This window comes from Dendrobates tinctorius, unplaced genomic scaffold, assembly GCF_039654945.1.
Source record: "Dendrobates tinctorius isolate UK_male_01 unplaced genomic scaffold, ASM3965494v1 ptg000011l, whole genome shotgun sequence".
In the NCBI taxonomy this organism is placed as follows: domain Eukaryota; kingdom Metazoa; phylum Chordata; class Amphibia; order Anura; family Dendrobatidae; genus Dendrobates; species Dendrobates tinctorius.
The window spans coordinates 101254472-101276304 of NW_027361679.1; the positions used below are offsets into that span (position 1 = coordinate 101254472).

The 21833-nt window shown below is 41.2% G+C and overlaps 1 protein-coding gene across 19 annotated transcripts in view; it reads left to right on the forward strand.

Annotated features, from left to right (window-relative positions):
• Positions 1-21833, forward strand: part of ADGRL3 (adhesion G protein-coupled receptor L3) — a 948965-nt gene that overhangs the window by 618948 nt on the left and 308184 nt on the right. For all 19 annotated transcript variants that reach the window (XR_012220302.1, XR_012220289.1, XR_012220304.1 and 16 more), the window contains exons 16-19: positions 1576-1785; positions 4736-4956; positions 13064-13130; positions 15657-15748. Coding sequence is in view for 15 of the 19 variants with exons in the window: in XM_073545473.1 (XP_073401574.1) it covers positions 1576-1785; positions 4736-4956; positions 13064-13130; positions 15657-15748 (590 nt within the window). In the remaining 4 variants the exon portion in view is untranslated. The remainder of the gene's footprint in view (positions 1-1575; positions 1786-4735; positions 4957-13063; positions 13131-15656; positions 15749-21833) is intronic.

Sequence of the window (21833 nt, forward strand, 5' to 3'; positions counted from 1 at the left end):
ACAAGGAGACTAGCAGACAGAGGTATAGGACAGAGTTCAGACTAGGCAGCGTACAGAGCAAGGCACAGAGACAGGGATAGGACCGAGTTCAGACAAAGCAACGTACGAGTCAGTGTACAGGAACAAGGACACAGACCAGGATATTCTGCTTCCTGGAGGGCGGTTCAAGAAATGCACAAGGCACAGAGACAGGGATACAGAGACCAGGATATACTGCCTCCTGGTGGGCGGAAAACATGACACAAAGCTGTTATGATTGAGTCACCGTAGGAGGCAAAAACAGAAATGCTAGCTAAGTCCTGAAAACCAGAGAAGTTGGCAACTTCTCAGTGACGGAGGGGAAAATGAACTCACAACACAAAGCACACGGAAACTGATCTGGGTATGATGCCCCCGAGCAGGCAGAGACAGGACAGGACCTGGTAACTCAGCAGCAAGACACTGACTGAGTAAAGGCGTTGCTCAGGCAGCTTACACCAGTTGGAGCTGCCCTAAATACTAGAGGCCTCTTGGTAATTGGCCAGGGACACATTAGGTAGGTGCACACTAATTCTATAAGAACCAGAGAGTGCTGGCTCCACCCCCCTATGCACACAGCCAAGAAGCATGCAGAGAACAGGCAGGAAGCAAGAGGCACACAGCATGGAACTGGCAGCAGACAGAAGTCACAGCATGGCCTGGAGCAGTGAGTAAGGCAGGTTGGGGATGGGAGGCCATGCAGTGATGCTGGCAGGGTTGTTACAGTCTGTCTATTTTATGTAGGCCTTCTGATAACTTTTTGCTCTATCCAAAGTTCATGGATAAAATTGTGAGTTCAGTGATTCATATTACACATATTATAGCTATTGAACAGTCTCTTAATAATTGCTCATAATGTTTTCAGCTTGATGAGGGGTTAATTGTATGTTTGTAAGGTGCTTTTTTTTGTCCTCTCCACTTTGTAAAATTTATCTTTTCCACAAAACAAGTTTTTAAAACCTATTAACCCAGGTTAAAAAAAGATCCCAAAGTTCCTCCATTTTGAAATAACTTTTTAATAGAAATTTCAGAATATTCAAAAAGCTTAGAGTTGAAGTAGTTCAAATCCATTTCTTCCAGAAATTTCTACATTTACAAATTTGTGATAATTGATTCAATGGTACAAATGGTTTGTACTCGATAACAAACAACAAAAAAAGAGAAATTAGATATTCTTATTGTTTTTTTCATTCCAGTTATGAGTATGGCTAATTGGCTTATTGCAGCTCACAAAACTAGATGCTAATTTGTATTGAAGTTGATTTATACTAATTTGTCAAACGTTCATGTTATTAACAAACTTTCTTAAACACTTTCTTTATGACATCATTAGAAAGTTTTTACACAATCTTGAGACCATCTTATGGCCTCAGTTTACAGCTATTAAAATGTTGCCTAAGGCAAATATAATAAAGTCTTCCATAAATAATTGCATTATTTAGGTACTGTAAGTAGAAATCAAGTGATAGCTAAATTAGAAAATGTTCTATAAACCAAATATAAGCTATATAACGCTATACTCAGTAAAATAACATTTTTTCATTTCTCTTTTTTCAGCACACCGATATGGACCATGACCTTCTTTTAAATGTGATCACCTGGGTAGGAATTCTGCTCAGTCTGGTTTGTCTTCTGATATGTATTTTTACATTCTGCTTTTTTCGTGGCCTCCAAAGTGACCGTAACACAATTCATAAAAACCTTTGCATTAGTCTGTTTGTGGCAGAACTTCTGTTTTTAATTGGAATCAACCGCACTGATCAACCAGTAAGTTTTTTTCAATTATATTATAATTCTATTATATATTACATTATTGATAAATATTGCAGTTACGAAGACAACATAATTTGTGTCAGGGGCAGATATACCATTGGTACAACCTGCACAGCTGCACGGGGAACCAAGAGTTAAAGGTGTTGTCCACTACTAAGGCAACCCCTTCTCACTCCCTGTGTTTGGCCCCGATAACATAAAAACACTTTTACTCAGCTCCAGTACCGGCGTCATTCCCGCAGTATCAGCACTTGTGTTCCCAGGGCTCTCGTGCGGTTGTTATGACACATGAGTCCTGCGCCTAGTCAGCGCTGGCATCACTGTCCCCACCCCCTGAAAATTGATTCGTGTTTTATTTGTCCGGGGGTGGGGACAGTGATGCCAGCGCTGATTAGGCACAGGGCTTGTGTCATAACAACCGCACGTGAGCCCCAGGAGCACGAGTGCCGACACCACTGGAATGGTATTGGCACCGGAGGTAAGTGTAAGTGTTTTTATTTTAATGGGGCCAAACACAGGGAGTGAGAAGGGGTTATCCTAGTAGTGGACAACCCTTTTACGGGAACCCTCCTCTACCTTCAAAACACAGACCCCCACAGGCCCACCCCAAGACACAAGAATCTCATTAACTGAAAACTGCAAATGAAGATTAAATAATAACCACAAGACGGATTTAATCAACCAAGGTATCATTTTAATCAGTATAACGGCACCAATCTGACATTGTCTGTAGGTTATGGAGCACAAACCTGCTGATAGGTTCACTTTAAATAATTTAAATAGTAGCACTTGAGTTAATCAGCAGGAAGCAAACACAAACTGTCAGAAGTAATACTCAGAGTTGATACAATGGAATTTTCATTTTTAAAGAGAATCTGTCACCCACTGGGACGTTTCTAACCTATTATTATAAGAATATAAGTATACATGTGATATAAATGTTAAACAAGTCCTATCTGTATGCCCATTTCTGCCATCTTGTTGTTGAGAAATCGACTTTTACTTCTTTATGCTAATGATTCCTTCCAGGCTCGGTGGCGGGCAGATCTTGGAAGAAAACTCTACCTCTAGTCTTCATTTTCATACCATCCCCCTCCCATGAGCATCATAGTGCCATGTGACGTGTATTGGTGTCCCCAGAATCCTGCGCCCTGCAATAGCTATATTATACCTACCTTATCCACCCTTCTATGGACATTAGCTCCATTCTTCTGCACAGGCTTACCCCAGGGCCTGGAAGAAATCATTAGCATAAAGGAATAAAAGACGATTTCTCAACAAGACCAAAGATATGGGCACAGGTCCGATTGAGCAGCATGGACCGAGGGCATTGATCAGAAATTGCCAGATTGCACATGCAACAGCGAGGACCAATACAGCCGGTTATGTAGGACTGTCAAATGGATAATGGAAGCAGGAAGGAAAGCACTAAATGTAGCAGAGCAAAATGTGCAGACTATACTGGAACAGCAGAAGAGAAAATGAGGCAGCACCATGATAGCTAAGATGAGTTGGCTATCAGGAACATGACAATAAGATAGTTGCCATAACTTTATTCTTTCATGAGTTATTTTCAAGTTTATGACCACTTATATAATGTGTTCAAAGTGCTGCCCATTGTGTTGGATTGTCAATGCAACCCTCTTCTCCCACTCTTGACACACAGATAGCAACACTGCAGAAGAAATGCTAGTCTAAGGGGGTCAAATTCCTTGTAGGAATGCTCAGACCCAATACCCATAATGTGGTGGTGCACCATCTTGCTGGAAAAACTGAGGGAATGTGCCATCTTCAGTGCATAAAGAGGGCAACATGTCATCATGTAGCAATTTCAGATATCCAGTGGAATTGAGGTTTACATTGATGAAGAATGGCCCCTCTATCTTTGTACCCCATATACCACACCATACCATCAGCTATGTGTGTCTAGTCCCAGTATTCCTACATGAACAGTTTCCAGGAAAGTGGATTGGCCATCGTGGGCCAGTTGAATGGCCACCAAGGTCTCATGATCTGCCCCCCTTAGACTTTTACCTTTGGGGTTATCTGAAGGCAATTGTCTATGCTGTGAAGATGCAAGATGTGCAGCATCTGAAATCTGAAACAACGGCTACTGGAAGCCTGTGCTAGCATTTCTTCTGCAGTGTTGCTATCAGTGTGTCAAGCATGGGAGAAGAGGGTTGCATTGACAATCCAACACAATGGGCAGCACTTTGAACACATTTTATAAGTGGTCATGAACTTGTAAATAACTCATGATAGAATAAAGTTACGTTAAAACCAAACACCATTGTTTTTCTGGTATAAATGGCCCATCCTGTATACATATATTTACTGTATATATGTGGTAAGAGTATCATATGCATGATAAAAAATGAAATATGTTGAAAAACATAGAACACATATGGCTAGAGCAAAGAGTCAAGATATGGATATATGGGTACAAAATTATTATTATTTATTATTATAACGACATTTATTCCATGGTGCTTTACATGTGAAAAGGGTATACATAATAATGTGTCTAATGTTCCTGAATAATGCTGTAAGTGTTAGATGATGGAGCTGCTTGTGGTAGTCACATTATGGAGTGGAGGACCTTGATAGTGGCCACTGTATATCACCTTAAGTGCTGGAAGATGAAAAATAAAGGTAATCAACAGTAGAGCCATTGGGATTCTGCAGCGTTGTACACAACAAAAAGCTAAACACAAAGTCAATATTCATAAAATGTGATTGCAGGGAAAACGGCCGTACAAAACCAATTGAATTCCTGTTCTCATTTCTCTTAAGCCCCTTGAAAGGTAAAAGTAGTACTGTGGCTCCAGTCTTTTATAAATCTTCCTCTATGTTGTCTGGTTCTATGTACACTTTTATTGTACAGCATCACTTACTGTGTAATTGTTTGATGTCTGATTTTTATCTTTACATCCTTTCTCCCTAGATTGCCTGTGCTGTGTTTGCTGCACTTCTACATTTTTTCTTCTTGGCTGCATTTACATGGATGTTCCTTGAGGGAGTTCAACTATACATCATGCTGGTTGAGGTTTTTGAAAGTGAAAATTCTAAAAGGAAATATTTCTATCTAGTGGGCTATGGGATGCCTGCTCTAATTGTGTCTGTCTCTGCAGCAGTAGATTATAAAAGTTATGGAACAGATAAAGTGTAAGTAAGATCTGTAAACATTTTTCTTACAGTATATGTTAATTTTTAAAAAATTAAAATTAGAGTTTAATTTATCAACGGTCTCTGTAAGACAGCACAGTAGTTATCTAGCGCAGTTGTGTAAAACCATTTTTTGCCTAAGGCCTAAGTTGTCAGCTCATTCTACATAAACCTCAATACAGTATTATTATAATTTAAAAATATATAAAATATATATATTTTTAATAACCTGTGTTGCTATAAAAATTTGCATTTGCACATGTGTACAGTACTTCTTAGAAAAAAGGTGTAACTAAATGCCAACATTGATTGTGATGCCACCTTACATTGTCAGAATGGCATAGTTGACAAGGTTGAGAAAATGAAATACACAATTGCCCCATAGCAAAGATAAAATCTCTTCCCTATTCTAAATCTCTAACTCAAGATTTGGACATGAGAATAACCAAAATAAATTTGTCACAGAATTCTAGGTCTCTAGAAATCTCCTGAAATCTAGTGATTCAAAAGGCTAGTTAGTGTTTCTAGTGTGACGCTCCATACACTGAGCACATGGTTATCTCCACTATCCCCATCTCCTCTCCCTAATGTTCATCATGACACATATTACACTGTGTGAAGAATTATTAGGCGAGTGAATAATTTGACCATATCATCATTTTTATGCAGATTTTCCATCTCCAAGCTGTTTAAATGTTAATGCTTATAGGAGGAAACATATCAGGTGATGTGTATTTGTGTAATGAGGGAGGTTGAGGCCTAAGGATATAACACGAAGGTATACAGAATTATTAGGCAGCTTGTTTTTCTCTGGCAAAATGGTCCAAAAAGAGATTTAACTGACTCTAAAAAGTCTTAAAGAGGAATTCTGCACTCTTAAAACTACTAATCTATTAGGGTGTGATCACAGAACCATCAAAAGTTTTTGTTGCAAATAGTCAACAGGATCACAACAAACATGTTGAGAAAAAAAGACACATTAAATTAAGATTTGAGAAGAATCAAACATTAAATGAATAGGAACTCATTATCCTCCAGTGCCATCATATTTGAGAGCTGCAGCCTACCTGGAGGGCCCAGAAGTACAAGGTTCTCAGTGCTCTGAAACATGGCTAAAGTAAGGGAGGTTGAAACTCGACCACCACAGAACAAGATACATAAGTTGGAATGTCAAGACTGGGCCAAGAAATATCTGAAGACAGAATTTTCAAAGATTTTATTGGCCTATGAGATGACAGTGACTCTTGGCAGATCAGATGGATGTGCCTGTGGCCTGACCATTAACAGGCACAGATCTCTGCTTCAACTGAGACTCCAACAAAGTGGATGTGGGTACTGCTATGGGTTAATGTTATTAAAGATGAGCTAGTTGAACCTTTTCAGGTTGAAAATAGCCTCAAAATTAACTCTCAAACTTATTGCCAGTTCTTAGAAGACACTTTCCTCAAGCAGAGCTACATGAAAAAGTCTCCACGATTCAAGAAAACCATAAATTGTATGCAGGACAATGCTCCATCACATGTATCAAGGTCTCCACTGGTTGGCGATTCAGTACAGGCCTTTAAGATGAAAGAATAATGACATAGTCACTTCCTTGCCTGAATTAAACACTATTGAGAACTTGTGGGCACTTCTTAAACAGGAATAAGTATGGGTGGCTGTGATGGTGCTGCCCAAAAGTTGAATGTCAACAGATTAAGAAACTGACAGACTCCATGGATGGAAGGCTTATAATTGTTATTGAAAATAAGGTTGGCTATATTGGTCACTGTTGTTTTTTAAATATACATATAGGGATGCAATGTTTGGACTGACCATGGGTCTCATAAACCTGAAGTTTGGAAGTGTATTCAGCAGCAGGGTGGTGTGCTGGTAAAAGAGAAAAAAAAAAAAATCTTTTAAATCTTCTGCCTGAGCGAGTGTGAACGAGCTGAGTGTGACCTGAGCGTAAGTGCGAACTGTGGTAAGTGTGTGACTTGTGATTCAGTGAAGAGGTATTTGGAAAACCTATAACAAATACCTGTGTGAGTTGCTGAATTGTAGGTTGCTGAGTGCTTTCTACCAGTTCAATTTTTGGGGGGCTTGGGGGCTTGTTTAACCTACTTTTTCTTTCTACAGGGTTAATCTCTTATTTTACTGTGTTTTTAAGGGTTAACTATATTGCATTTAAATCTTGTGGTGTAACTATATTCACAAGGGGTTAATTAAGGGTGGGAGTTCATAATTAAGGGTTTATAAGGGGCAGCTGGTTGGGGCTCAACTCCTGCCTGAGCGAGTGTGAATGAGCTGAGTGTGACCTGAGTGTAAGTGCGAACTGTGGTAAGTGTGTGACTTGTGATTCAGTGACTTTGGATTCAGGGAGTTTCCAAGGGAGGTATTACTGAATTGCTGTTATATTTTATTAATACTTTTTATATATTTTTGCTTATCTTTTTGTCTGGTGCAATCCCCATTAGGTTGGAGGAGTGTTTAAACTAGGGATGGGGAGGAGGGTATTCCTTTTATAGGAGGGGAAGACAGTGCAGATGGAGACCTGGGCACAAATAATGAAATGGGGGGTGGGGTTAGAACACTTAATAATTTAAGAAAGAATAGAGGTACAGAGAGATACATAAAGTGCATGTATACTAATGCCAGAAGCCTCGCCAACAAAATGGAGGAATTGGAGTTAATGTTGTTGGAACATAATTATGACATGGTGGGATATCTGAGACATGGCTGGACGAGAGCCATGACTGGGCGGTTAATTTACAGGGCTATAGTCTGTTCAGAAATGACCGAACAAATAAGCGAGGGGGAGGCGTGTGTTTATATGTAAAATCATCCTTAAAACCCATCCTTCATGATAATATATATGAATCTAATGAAAATGTAGAGTCCCTGTGGGTAGAGATAAGGGGAGGGGGGAAAAATAATAAATTACTGATAGGGGTTTGTTATAAGTCTCCAAAAATAATGGAAGCAACAGAGAATATCCTTATAAAGCAAGTCATTATTATGGGGGACTTCAACTACCCTGAAATACTTTGGGGAACCAAAACCTGCAGTTCCAGCAAAGGTAATAGGTTTTTGACAACTATGAGAGACAATTACCTTTCACAACTGGTTCAGGACCCAACAGGAGGGGGGGCACTGCTAGACCTAATATTAACCAACAGGCCAGACCGCATATCAAATGTAAGGGTTGAGGGTCACTTGGGTAATAGTGATCACAAATTAATAAGTTTTCATGTATTCTTTAATGAGATGTGTAGCAGAGGGGTTACAAGGACACTAAACTTCAGGAAGGCAAATTTCCAACGGTTGAGAGATGATCTTGGTGCAATTAACTGGGACGATATCCTGAGATATAAAAATACACAATGAAAATGGGAGACGTTTATTAGCATCCTGAATCGGACCTGTGCACAATATATACCGTATGGGAATAAACATGCTAGAAATAGGAGGAAACCATTATGGCCGAATAGAGCTGTAAGGGGCGCAATAAGAGATAAAAATAAAGCATTTAGAGAATTAAAGCAAGTAGGTAGTGATGAGGCGTTAAATAAATACAGAAAATTAAATAAATTTTGTAAAAAGCAAATCAAGACCTCAAAGATTGAGACAGAGCGACTCATTGCCAGAGAATGTAAAAATAATCCCAAAATATTCTTTAACTACATAAATAGTAAGAAACTAAAAAATGATAGTGTTGGCCCCCTTAAAAATAGTCTGGGTGAAATGGTGGATGAGGATGAGGAAAAAGTCAATATGCTAAATGACTTTTTTCAACAGTATTTACACAAGAAAATCCCATGACGGATAACATGATCAGGGATAAAAATTCTCCATTAAATGTCACCTGCTTAACCCAGCAGGAAGTACGGCAGCTTCTAAAAATCACTAAAATTGACAAATCCCCGGGCCCGGATGGGATACACCCCGAGTACTGCAGGAATTAAGCACAGTCATAGATAGACCATTATTTTTAATCTTTAAAGATTCCATAATAACAGGGTCTGTACCACAGGACTGGCGTATAGCAAATGTGGTGCCAATATTCAAAAAGGGGACAAAAACTGAACTTGGAAATTATAGGCCAGTAAGTTTAACCTCAACTGTGGGTAAAATCCTGGAGGGTTTTCTAAGAGATAATATACTGGAGTATCTGGAGAAGAATAACCTCATGACCCGATATTAACATGGGTTTACAAGGGACCGTTCCTGTCAGACTAATCTGATAAGCTTTTATGAAGAGTTAAGTTCAGGACTGGACCAAGGAATGCAGTGGACGTGGTGTACATGGACTTTTCAAAAGCTTTTGATACGGTGCCACACAAAAGGTTGATACATAAAATGAGAACAATGGGGATAGGGGAAAATATGTGTAGGTGGGTTAAGAGCTGGCTCAGGGATAGGAAATAAAGGGTGGTTATTAATGGAGCACGCTTGGACTAGGTCACAGTTAGCAGTGGGGTACCACAGGGGTCAGTTTTGGGCCCGCTTCTTTTTAACATATTTATTAATGACCTTGTAGGGGGCATAGAGAATAGAATTTCAATATTTACCGATGACACTAAACTCTGCAGGGTAATCAATACAGAGGAGGACAATTTTATATTACAGGAGGATTTATGTAAACTAGAAGCTCGGGCTGATAAATGGCAAATGAGCTTTAATGGGGATAAATGTAAGGTCATGCACTTGGGTAGAATGAACAAGATGTATAATTATGTGCTTAATTGTAAAACACTGGGCAAAACTGTCACTGAAAAAGACCTGGGTGTATGGGTGGACGACAAACTCACATTTAGTAGCCAGTGTCAGGCAGCTGCTGCAAAGGCAAATAAAATAATGGGATGCATTAAAAGAGGCATAGATGCTCATGAGGAGAACATAATTTTACCTCTATATAAGTCACTAGTGCGACCATACTTAGAATACTGTGTGCAGTTCTGGTCTCCGGTGTATAAGAAAGACATAGCTGAACTGGAGCGGGTGCAGAGAAGAGCAACCAAGGTTATTGGGGAACTAGGGGGTCTGCAATACCAAGACAGGTTATTACACTTGGGGTTATTTAGTTTGGAAAATCGAAGGCTTAGGGGTGATCTTATTACAATGTATAAATATATGCGGGACAATACAAAGACCTTTCTAATGATCTTTTTACTCTTAGACCTGTGACGGGGACAAGGGGGCATCCTCTACGTCTGGAGGAAAGAATTTTTAAGCATACTCACAGACGCGGATTCTTTACTGTAAGAGAAGTGAGACTATGGAACTCTCTGCCATATGATGTTGTAATGAGTGATTCCTTAATAAAATTTAAGAAGGGACTGGATGCCTTTCTTGAAAAGTATAATATTACAGGGTATATACACTAGTTTCCTTTATATTGCGTTGATCCAGGGAGCTAGTCTGATTGCCGTATGTGGAGTCGGGAAGGAATTTTTTTCCCCAATGTGAAGCTTACTGTTTGCCACATGGGTTTTTTTTGCCTTCCTCTGGATCAACATGTTAGGGCAAGTTAGGATAGGATATGTGTTGTGAGTTCATTCTCTGGTCCACCAGTAGTGAGTTCTCTTTCCAGACTCCCTCTGGTGGTAACAGGAGGTAGTGAGCCTGATTTAATACCACCTGATAATGAGGATAACGATTGGACCTCAGGAATCTTAGACTGGATTTAAGACAGCCGACGCCCTAAGTCAGTGGTGGTGATTGCTTCTGGCTTCTGAGGTCTTGGTTTTCAGCTCTGTTCCAGCCTTCTCAAAGCTAAGTGTTTTTGCTAATGTTCACACTTGATTTTGTTGGTCTATTCAGTTTTTTGTGTGTTCAGTCAGTCCCAGCTGGGGCTGTGCTGAAATTCCACTCTTATTTATCTGTATTTGCCAATTTGCTTTTTAGTCCCTTATTAGATTGGCCTCTTTTTTCTCTGTCTCAGAATATTTCAGAGTGCTGATATAGTGGGAGAAGTCTAGTGACTTCAAGGTTAATTTTGTTATCAGACGTGTTGGACATTATTTTTGTAGGGTTTTTGGCAGACTGCAGACAGTGTCTTTCCTTTCCTATCCTTTATAGTTAGTTTGGGCCCCATCGTTTGCTCAGCCTATTTTCCTGCCTGTGTTTGTGTTTTCATCTTGTTTCACCGTCAATACATGTGTGGGGGCTGTCTATTCCTTTGGGGTCTGCTCTGGGGCAGTTAGTTTTCCCCTTTTCTTGCTTTAGGCTTATGTAGTCCTCTGGCGGTGACGAGGCGTCCAGGTCATCGTAGGAACGCTCCACTGCTACTGCTAGTTGTGTGGATAGGATCAGGGATCTGCAATCTGCATAGTTACCAACCTCTCTGGTTTTCTGGGACTTGGCTTTTTGTTGTCCTCCTTGGTGACCCCTTCATAACAGATATGGGTTGAACTAGATGGACTTAAAGTCTTCCTTCAACCTTAATAACTATGTTACTATGTTACCTGCTCTGCAGCTTGTAAACTCCAAACTGACACACCCAAGGCAAAACTGACAGATTTTAACCCGGAGTTTAGAGAGGGATTCGCCCTGCTACAAAACCTGCAAATTCCTCTAAAAATAAAAGCCCTTACTTGGTTTCCTAAAAATCTGACTGAGTCAGTACTTGGACCCAATCATTTCTTTCTTTTATTTTGCCTGGTGACACACAGGCATCCTGCTGTGAACATAAGGCACTCCTCCGGGTTTAATAGAACTCCGATCGCATCCTGGGGGCCACATATCGACCCTCATGTATGATCCCCCTCACTGCCTCACAATATACAGTGTGTGTGTTTGTGTGTATATATATATATATATATATATATATATATATATATATATATATATATATATATATACACACACACACACAGTGGGGGGAGATAGTATTTAGTCAGCCACCAATTGTGCAAGTTCTCCCACTTAAAAAGATGAGAGAGGCCTGCAATTGACATCATAGGTATGCCACAACTATGAGAGTCAAATTGAGAAAACAAATCCAGAAAACCACCTTGTTTGAAGATTTCTGGTTCTCACAGACCCGTAACTTCTTCTTTAAGAAGCTCCTATGTTCTCCAATCATTACTCATTAAATAATATATTTAATCTGACATTTAATCTGACACACATGTATGTGCAGAATCTCTTTACCAACTTTATCCTTGTGGAGTTGGCATTCCAACTTGCAGCTTGGATTAGAAGTGGATACTTAACACCAGTGCAAAATTTTTAATTACCATAATATATTTAATCACAATTGTTTCAGTATCAATAAAGATACTATTTTTATTTACTTAATTTCCCTTATCCCTTGGTTTCTTTTTGGCTAGTCTATGAATCATGTTATTAGGCCATTAAGCTTTTGACATCTTTGTATGGAGTGAGGGGCAATCATTAATATGTATTACGGGCATTGTTTTTGCAGGTGAATGCTTCTGGGTACAGAGTATTTGAGTTCACAGTTCGGAGCATCCAACACACCCTTTGCAAAACGGCATTACTACAAAAATTGCCAAGGTGTTACCTCTACATAGGTGTACCTTGGGCAATACCAGTATTTGTGAAAATGGATAGGGATAGTACTACCGTATTTAGAATTTTTGTGCTCAGAAGGAAAAACCAAAGCCTTCGCCACTGAAGATAAGGCAGTTAATTATGAGAATGTAACTTTATTGAAAAAAATCCACTGACTGTGGGAACATACAGATAAGTGATCCCAGCATTTTGGCCAGAGGTATTTATAGAGGAAATCTGTAGTTGAAACCGTTGGCACGTGGAGTATCTATCTATGGCGCGTTGTGATGTGCCCAGTTTTCGGCTCCATCAGGTGTCACTGAGAATTTATCATCCGTCTTTTAATAAGGTTGACTCCAAAATGATGATGATTTTTGTTTCACAGTGGTGTCACACTGATTCCATTTGTTTTCTTCTATTGGGTCATTTAATAATTCGAGAGGGAGGCGGATACTAGTTAGATACAGTATATAAGAATCCTCCAAAATCTTGTTTTGCTGGTGTTAGTTTTCTATGTTTGTCAGACACTGTAGAGCATGACTTGTAAATAGTAAAATGAACTTGTTTTTTTTTTTTAAATGTTTGATTTTCTATTTTTTTTATTTTGAAGGTGTTGGCTTCGTCATGATACTTACTTTATTTGGAGCTTCATCGGCCCTGCTACACTGATAATCATGGTAATTATTTTCTTTATTTTACATATGTTTTAATTATCCCTGACTTGATTTAAATACTTACCGTATGTAGAATTTTAGTGGGGCAGGAGCAACTGCTGAAGAGCAATGGACATGAATGCACAGAAGATTGTCATGGCCACAGCAGATCATCTGTATTTGCATGTATGTTTAGTACTGCAGCTTTAGTACTATTCGAGCAAATTTGGCTGAGATGAAATATCAGACACAGTGCAATGTATGCTGTGTCTGAAATAAAATGGAAGGGGCAATTTCGATCAGGAGATCCCTCTGTTAAACGGCTAACGATAAATCATAATTATGCTTTCCTTAAAGCCCATTTTAGTATTATTTAGGTTCATCAATTTAACAGTGCAAATTGTCTCTTCAGAGCGGAAGAGGACTTGAACTCTAATGCCATCTTTTGGAAGTAGCAATCCTACAAGTCAATATCGACCCTTTAACGAGACTTGCAATATGACTTATGATAAAAGCCAAATCAGTAACTCTATTGGCAGACACGATGTTTCAGGGTATTATTCCTCATCAGTGCAAAGTATGAGGTCTGATTTGGCTAGGTGAGAGGCTAAGACTGAATCGAGAATTTGGCTTTTATCCTAGGCTAGGTTCACATTGCGTTAGGGCATCCGTTTAACGGATCCGTTAAACGGATGCACTAACACTAATGTCATTTTAGGTATCTTTAGCGCCATAGTGCTAACGGTATGCGTTAACGCATGGTAGCGCTCCGGTACCTAGCGCTACCATGTGTTAGCCCATACATTCCTATGCACAGCGAACGGGTCCGTTCTCTGTGCGTTAATGCCAATGCACCCAAAAATGCTGCAAGCAGCATTTGAGGGTACGTCTGGAAATAACGCATACTTGCCGATTTCGGCATGCATTAGTATGCGTTATTAACATTGCGGGCAATGGGTGTGCTAACAGATCCGTTAGATAGCGTAAGCGTTGCTATCTAACGGATCCCGCTAGCGGATTGCCCCTAACGCAATGTGAACCCAGCCTAAGTCATATTGAAAATCTCGTTAAAGGGTCGATATTGACTTGTAAGATTGCTACTTCCAACAGGTGGCACTAGACTTCAAGTCTTCTTCCTTTCCAAAGAGACAACTTGCATGTTTAATTTCCCATAGGAGCATGAAAGGTGTATAAGTCTCCTCATACTGGCATACCCGACCTGACATTTTACTCTCCAGAAGGAGAAACCTTAACCCTTGGACAATTTAACAGTGTCACAGAAAGGTTATTCCTTCAGAAGTTGGTAGCCTATTTTGCTAAGGAGAAATATCCTTTCTGTGGGGCTGCCGATGTCTAGTGAATACAGGAGCTCAGCATCAAGGTACTGCGGGAATGCACAGCTGATTTATAAGACAATTTGAGTTAATACAGTAATTTGTATCTAAAAACGGAAAATGAGAATTGATTTTTTTAAATGAAATTACTTGTCATGAGAAGATATTTTATGAAATATTCACTTTTGCAATGTCATGTAAAGAAACAAAGAGAAAAATCATGCAAGAACACCAATCTAAACATAAAAAATGCATCTTGTTTTATTATCCTTATAATGCTCTCATCTAATATTACTTTACACAATAATTCAGCAGTCAACGCAATCCAAGCCCAAGCCAGCTTTTTATGTGGCTGCTTCTAATGCTTCATTCATTGCAACTATTACCTGAGTAAAACAGAGTTAAATCAATCCCCCATTATAGGACTCATAAACTAATAAGCCCTCCATTGTGGCTCGCATACCTTACTAGTGTCCCCCATTTTGGGTCCTATATCTTAACGATGTCCTCCACGGTGGCCCCATTGCACTAATTTTGTGTCTATGTGGTATTCTTCAAATAGCTGTTTAGAAAAAAAAAAAAAAGCAATTATGCTGTTCACCCCATTCCCATGACAAGTTACACACAGGCGACACAATACAGTAAAGTCATTGCACCTTCTGTGCCAGGATGTTTGACATCTACTGGTGCCATCTGGCCTCTGTTAGGCAGGCCGGGCAGCCTATATGTGCTGTTCTGAGCATTCGTCGGTTGACAATTACGACACATGCTCAGTGTTCGATCACTTCTAACACCGCTATATTCCATTGAATGTGCAGTGACAGTGCACTCCCTTGCTGAGTATAATGAGAAGTGACAAGCTGGTAAGAGAGTGCACTGTCAATATGCCTTGAAAAGGAGAGAACATGGCAAGCTGAGATCATTGTCGTTGTTCTGTTTCAGACCGGTGATGTCTGTGTCGGAAGCTGGGCTTGTTCTGCTCTCCTTGTTTGACATAAATTTTTAATTGAATTATTTTACAAAATTGATTACTTTATTAAATTAAATAGATAAACATTTATGATAAATTTCAATTTTGGCATTTATTTCCATTCATCAGTAGTGCTACAAGTGTAGCCTTACAATCATAACTACTGTGTTAGCATAATGTTATTCAGAACTTATCTTTGGAGATTTTTTTTTTTTTAACATTTGAAATGTTTCTTTTGTCTTTTAGCTTAATGTAATATTTCTTGGAATTGCGTTATTTAAAATGTTTCATCATACTGCCATAATGAAACCAGACACTGGTTGCCTTGACAATATCAGGTAAGTTGATTGTTAATCAGTAATTATTTGTCTTTTTTTTTTAATTTTATTAAATTTCATCATGCCTGATTATATTGTTTATCTTTAATACTAAGCTGAACAACACACTATTATTGCACCTACTGTAGTTTTAATACTTGGATATTGTCATGGAACAACTGGAGGAATCAAACAGATCTCCCGGCTGGTACCATTTTGTCAGGGGAACATAGTCGGCCGCCCCCAATCATCAGGACAATTATGCAATTGACTGATGAGTGATGGTTGAGGCCATGGCTGTTTTCACCAATGGCAATAGGCCAGAAGGTATTGGGGAACTCACAGTGAGCATACACATCCGATTCCAATGCATTGAAGAGATATACTGTATACATACCCCATAATTGTCACTGCCAACTCTGCAATCTTAAAAGGTACTAGGTGCTGTCACCAATTTATACAGGTATATACAGGTCATTTGTTTACCAGTTACAGATACCATATTGATTAAGGTGTGCGGTTTATAGAACAAGAGAAATGTCACAGCAGCGGTGACCCGGTCCATGGCCCTGGGCGCCCATGAAAAAGGGGTTGAGTTGGGAATAAAGTTTATAAGTGATTCGTGACGCCACCTGTGGTGTTCAGCAAGGGAGGTGTTAAGCCGACGCTGCAGACAGATCCTCTGGGACAGATGGTGTAGTGCAGCAATGATGTTGTAGCCCTCCACAGGCAGGGCTGTTGGTCCCAGGGCAGTGTAGAGGAATGTTTAGGAAGAGGGTGCAGTGTTTGGCACAGAGATGTAGCAGTGCTGAGGATGTTGCAGGAAGGAAGCAAGGACACGACAGGGTGCAGTTTATTTACCTTTACTTGGCAAATGCAGTCCAGGGTCCTGGTTACAGATGGTACAGGAGCAGGCTAGCCTGGAAGCAACTCAGGGATCTCTCTATCAGATGGGTTGTGTAGTCTGCTTCCTAGCGCAGGCTTGAGGTACATGCAGTACAGTGTTACACTGAAGTTCCTCCTTATCTTCTCTTAGAACTACCTCATATGGCAGACAGCTGTAGCCCTCTATCTCTCTTGGCTCACCCGTCGCTGTTGTGCCTCCGAGTCTTAGTTGGGAATAGAGCATTTACAGCTTCCTATTCCTCTGCTTTGTGTTGCAGAACCTTCAGTATCCATACAACGGTGGAGACCAGGCTCCAGATCATGCACTATCAGTGGGAGGGAGCTCTCTATCCTCAGCTCAACCTCCAGCTTCTCTCCACATGTCTATACTCTTTGCCCTCCTCACACTCACTGACTAATTTCCCCTCCTGGTCCTCAGAGTGCGCTCCTCCCCCAATCCTGGTTCAGAGCTCCCTCTGCTGGTCTGGAGTGGGAACGGTGTTGTATGACATGGTTAACTGTTAGAGAGACCCTTCATTGCCTCCAAGCCTGACAACACCCTCCCTGGAGGAAGGCAATGCCACTGTGGCAACCATACTCCTGGGGGGGCGCCACATAACCCGTGCGCATCATACCGCCATATTGCTTGTCTGCCTCCACTTAGCAGCAGTTATACCAACTACTGCACGGTGGATCCCGAGCGGTGAACGCACTTTATTATTATTTTATTTGGTGCGTTCCGCCGTTCCTAACATTATACTAGCGCCAGGGTCTGGCTAGTGATGGCAGATCAGCAGCAACTTCTTCAGTGCATTCGGCAGTTAGAGGGCTGGTTGGCTACTCTTGAGAGTGTCATCGCAGCGGCGAAGTCTTCGGAGGCTGCTATTCAGGCGATCACCGAGGCGGTTTCCCATGTGTCCACGTCCTCCCACGCACCGACAGTTACCCGCTTCCCGTTGCCCGATAAATTTTCTGGTGATGGCGCCTCCTGTAGAGGTTTCTCAGCCAGTGCTCTATCCAGCTGGAGTTACTGGCTGCGCGATTCCCTACGGAACGGGCCAAGGTGGGGTTTATTGTTTCCCTTCTGTCGGGCAAGGCGTTGGAGTGGGCTACGCCATTATGGGAGCATGGTGACCCAGAGGTTCGGGCCGCTGCCCACTTTCTAACAGCTATTAAGCTGGTCTTCCTAGGACCGCGGGTCACACACGACACCTCTTTGGTCTCTGTGCTGCCTTTCTGATTAATGCCCTCCTTGCCTGGGCTGAGAGTTTTGGTGGATGGCCCTCTCTTGGCAGGTTTGTTGTGTTGTTACCATGTTCTTTCCATTTGATGATAATGGATTTCATGGTACTTCTGGGGATCATCAGAGATTGGAATTTTTTTTATAACTTAACCCTGACTTGTATTTTTCAACAACTGTGTCCCTGATTTGTTTGGAGATCTCCTTGGTCTTCATGGGGTTGTTTGGTTAGTGGTGCCTCTTGCTTAATGGTGTTGCTGCCTCTGTGGCCTTTCAGAAATGGTGTGTATATACTGACAGACCAAGTGACACTTAGATTGCACACAGGTGCACTTCCATTAACTAAGCATGTGACTTATGAAGGTAATTGCTTGTATCAGAAATTGTTAGGGGCTTCATCGCAAAAGGAGTGAATACAAATGCACATGGCAATTTCTAGTTATTTGATCCCATAAATGTAATTTATGCCTATATTTATCACACTTCACCAATTTAGACTATTTAGTGCTTATGCATCACACACAAATCAGATTACAAAAGTATTTAAACACAGGTTGTAACGTAATAAAAGAGGAAAAAGGCCAGGGGAGTGAATACTTTTGCAAGCCACTGCACGTCCTAAACATGCTATCATGGCCTGCAGCATCTCTAGACTTGAATCCCATCAATCAAATCTGTGTCTTCATAGGTGGTCAATTGACAAGGCAGTTGCCAGCAGTGAATCTTGATGATTTGCATGTCCAAGTGCATTAAGCATGGCAGAATATACCTCAGGCAACCATTAATAAACTCAATGATAGCAGCAAAAGTGCATGTATCTAAGCACGTGGCACTTGTTGTAGATATGCAGTGGTCAGAATACTGAGCTATGTATAACCTTGATCACACCCCTGATTGACAGAATGTTAAGGCCCCTTTTACATTTAGCGATGCACCAGCGATCCGACCAGCGATCCGACCCGGTCAGGATCGCTGGTGCATCGCTAAATGATCGCTAGTGAGCTTCCACACAGGAAGATCTCACAGCGATGCAGCAGCGATGCAGCAGCGACGCAGCGCACGATACTCACCTTTCACACACAGCGATCCTGACGTCCTCCCGCCCGCCTCCACGCGACGCTCGTCGTCACAGCAGGAAGCTGACAACGAGAAATGGAGTCGGACATTCTCGCGCCATCATCGATAACCAGCGTGGGGGCCGGTCGGAGGTAAGTGTCACACATAGCGATATCGCTAGCGATAACGCTATAACGTCACAAAATCGGTGACGTTATAGCGATATCGCTATGTGTAAAACCCCCTTTACGTACACTGTGCATTGTCAGCAATCTGCCAATTCCCTTTAACGATTCCCTGCACATTCAACATTAAAGTGGAATGTGCAGGGAAACAAAGAGTCTGTAAAAGCTAAACCTTGCAAAAAAACTCAATAGTAAAAAATAATTTTAGCCCCAAATCTATGCATTTAAGAAAAAAACTGCTTAAATAGTTTTATGGGTTTTTTTTTAAATAACAAAATGCAAAGTGAATGTTGAAAAGAGAAATCTAAATCAAATCAATATTTCCAGGGACCCACCTTTTGCTTTCAAAACAGCATCAAATCACTTATTGTTCTAGATACACACTTGCAGTTTTAGAAGGAACTCTGCAGGGAGATTCTTTTTGGAGAACTAACCACAGATCTGTGGATGTAGGCTTGCGCAAATCTTTCAGTCTTTTCATGTAGTCCCAGAGTATCAATGATGTTGAGATCAGGGATGTTGAGATTGTATTAAAGCAGCAACAGGCAGGGTCATCAAACACAGATTGCTACATCTTCTAGGACAAAAGTAGGTTATTTTTGCAAAAGGTGTTCAATTATGGACTATGACTGTTGTTCAAATTAGCCATCTGACAATAGAAAAATTTATAGCTTATGACAAAAAGTCACTTGTTGGCAGACATCCTAGTTTATTCAGACTTCTCATGTTTCAATATAGACTCTATTTTAAGTATTATACAGTGAGTTTGGAAAGTATTCAGACCCCTTTAAATGTTTCACTCTTTGTTTCATTGCAGCCATTTGGTAAATTCAAAAAAGTTATTTTTTTTCTCATTAATGTACACTCTGCACCTCATCTTGATTGAAAAAAATCACCCAGAAATGTAGAAATCTTTGCAAATTTATTAAAAAAGAAAAACTGAAATATCACATGGTCATAAGTATTCAGACCCTTTGCTCAGTATTGAGTAGAATCACCCTTTTGAGCTGGTACAGCCATGAGTTTTCTTGGGAATGATGCAGTAAGTTTTTCACACCTGGATTTAGGGATCCTCTGCCATTCTTCCTTGCAGATCCTCTCCAGTTCCGTCAGATTGGATGGTGAACGTTGGTGGACAGCCATTTTCAAGTCTCTCTACAGATGCTCAATTGGGTTTAGGTCAGGGCTCTGGCTGGGCCAGTCAAGAATGGTCACAGAGTTGTTCTGAAGCCACTCCTTTGTTATTTTAGCTGTGTGCTTAGGGTCATTGTCTTGTTAGAAGGTGAACCTTTAGCCAAGTCTAAGGTCCAGAGCACTCTGGAAGAGGTTTTCATCCAGGATATCTCTGTACTTGGCCGCATTCATGTTTCCTTCAATGGCAACCAGTTGTCCTATCCCTGCAGCTGAAAAACACCCCCATAGCATGATGCTGCCACCACCATATTTCACTGTTGGGATTGTATTGGGCAGGTGATGAGCAGTACCTGGTTTTCTCCACACATACCGCTTAGAATTATCACTAGTGATGAGCGAGTATACTCGTTGCTCTGGTTTTCCCGAGCATGCTCGGGTGTCCTCCGAGTATTTTGGCGTGCTCGGAGATTTAGTTTATGTCAACACAGCTGCATGATTTGCAGCTGCTAGACAGGCTGAATACATGTGAGGAATGCCTGTTTGTTAGGGAATTCCCACATGTATTCAGGTTGTCTAGTAGCCGTAAATCATGCAGCTACTTCGACTAAAACGAAATCTCCGAGCATGCCAAAACACTCGGAGGACACTCGAGCAATGAGTATACGCGCTCATCACTAATTATCACCAACAAGTTCTGTCTTTGTCTCATCAGACCAGAGAATCTTATTTCTCATAGTCTGGGAGTCCGTCATGTGTTTCTTAGCAAACTGTATGCGGGTTTTCATATGTCTTGCACTGAGGAGGAGGCTTCCGTCGGGCCACTCTGCCATAAAGGCCCGACTGGTGGAGGGCTGCATGATAGTTGACTTTGTGGAACTTTCTCCCATCTCCCTACTGCATCTGTGGAGCTCAGCCACAGTGATCTTGGGGATTTTCTTTACCTCTCTCACCAAGGCTCTTCTCCCACAATTGCTCAGTTTGGCTGGACGGTCAGGTCTAGGAAGACTTCTGGTGGTCCCAAACTTCTTACATTTAAGGATTATGGAGGCCACTGTGCTCTTAGGAACATTAAGTACAGCAGAAATTCTTTTGTAACCTTGGCCAGATGTGTGCCTTGCCACAATTCTGTCTGAGCTCCTTGGCCAGTTCCTTTGACCTCATGATTCTCATTTGGTCTGACATGCACTGAGCTGTGAGGTCTTAGGATAGTTTCACATTTGCGTTTAAGGTCGCAGCGTTGGCCTGCACATGGCCGCCGCTAAACCCCACCCCTGCCATGCCTCCGCCAGTAGCTCCGCCTACGGGTGCATGACGCTGCATGCGTCCCCTATCTTTAGCACTGGGGACGCAGGCCGAACGCAGGTATGAGTTTGGTGGCGCATGCGTCCTTTGGTGCAATTTGGTGCGCTCGACGTAGCGTCAAAAGGACGGGCAGGGGGTGGGGCTTAGCGGCGGCCGTGTGCAGGCCAACGCTGCAACCTTAAATGCAAATGTGAAACTATCCTAAGACCTCACTGCTCAGTGCATGTCAGACCAAATGAGAATCATGAGGTCATGCGCCCGTAGGCGGAGCTACTGGCAGAGGCACAGCAGGGGGCGGGGCTTA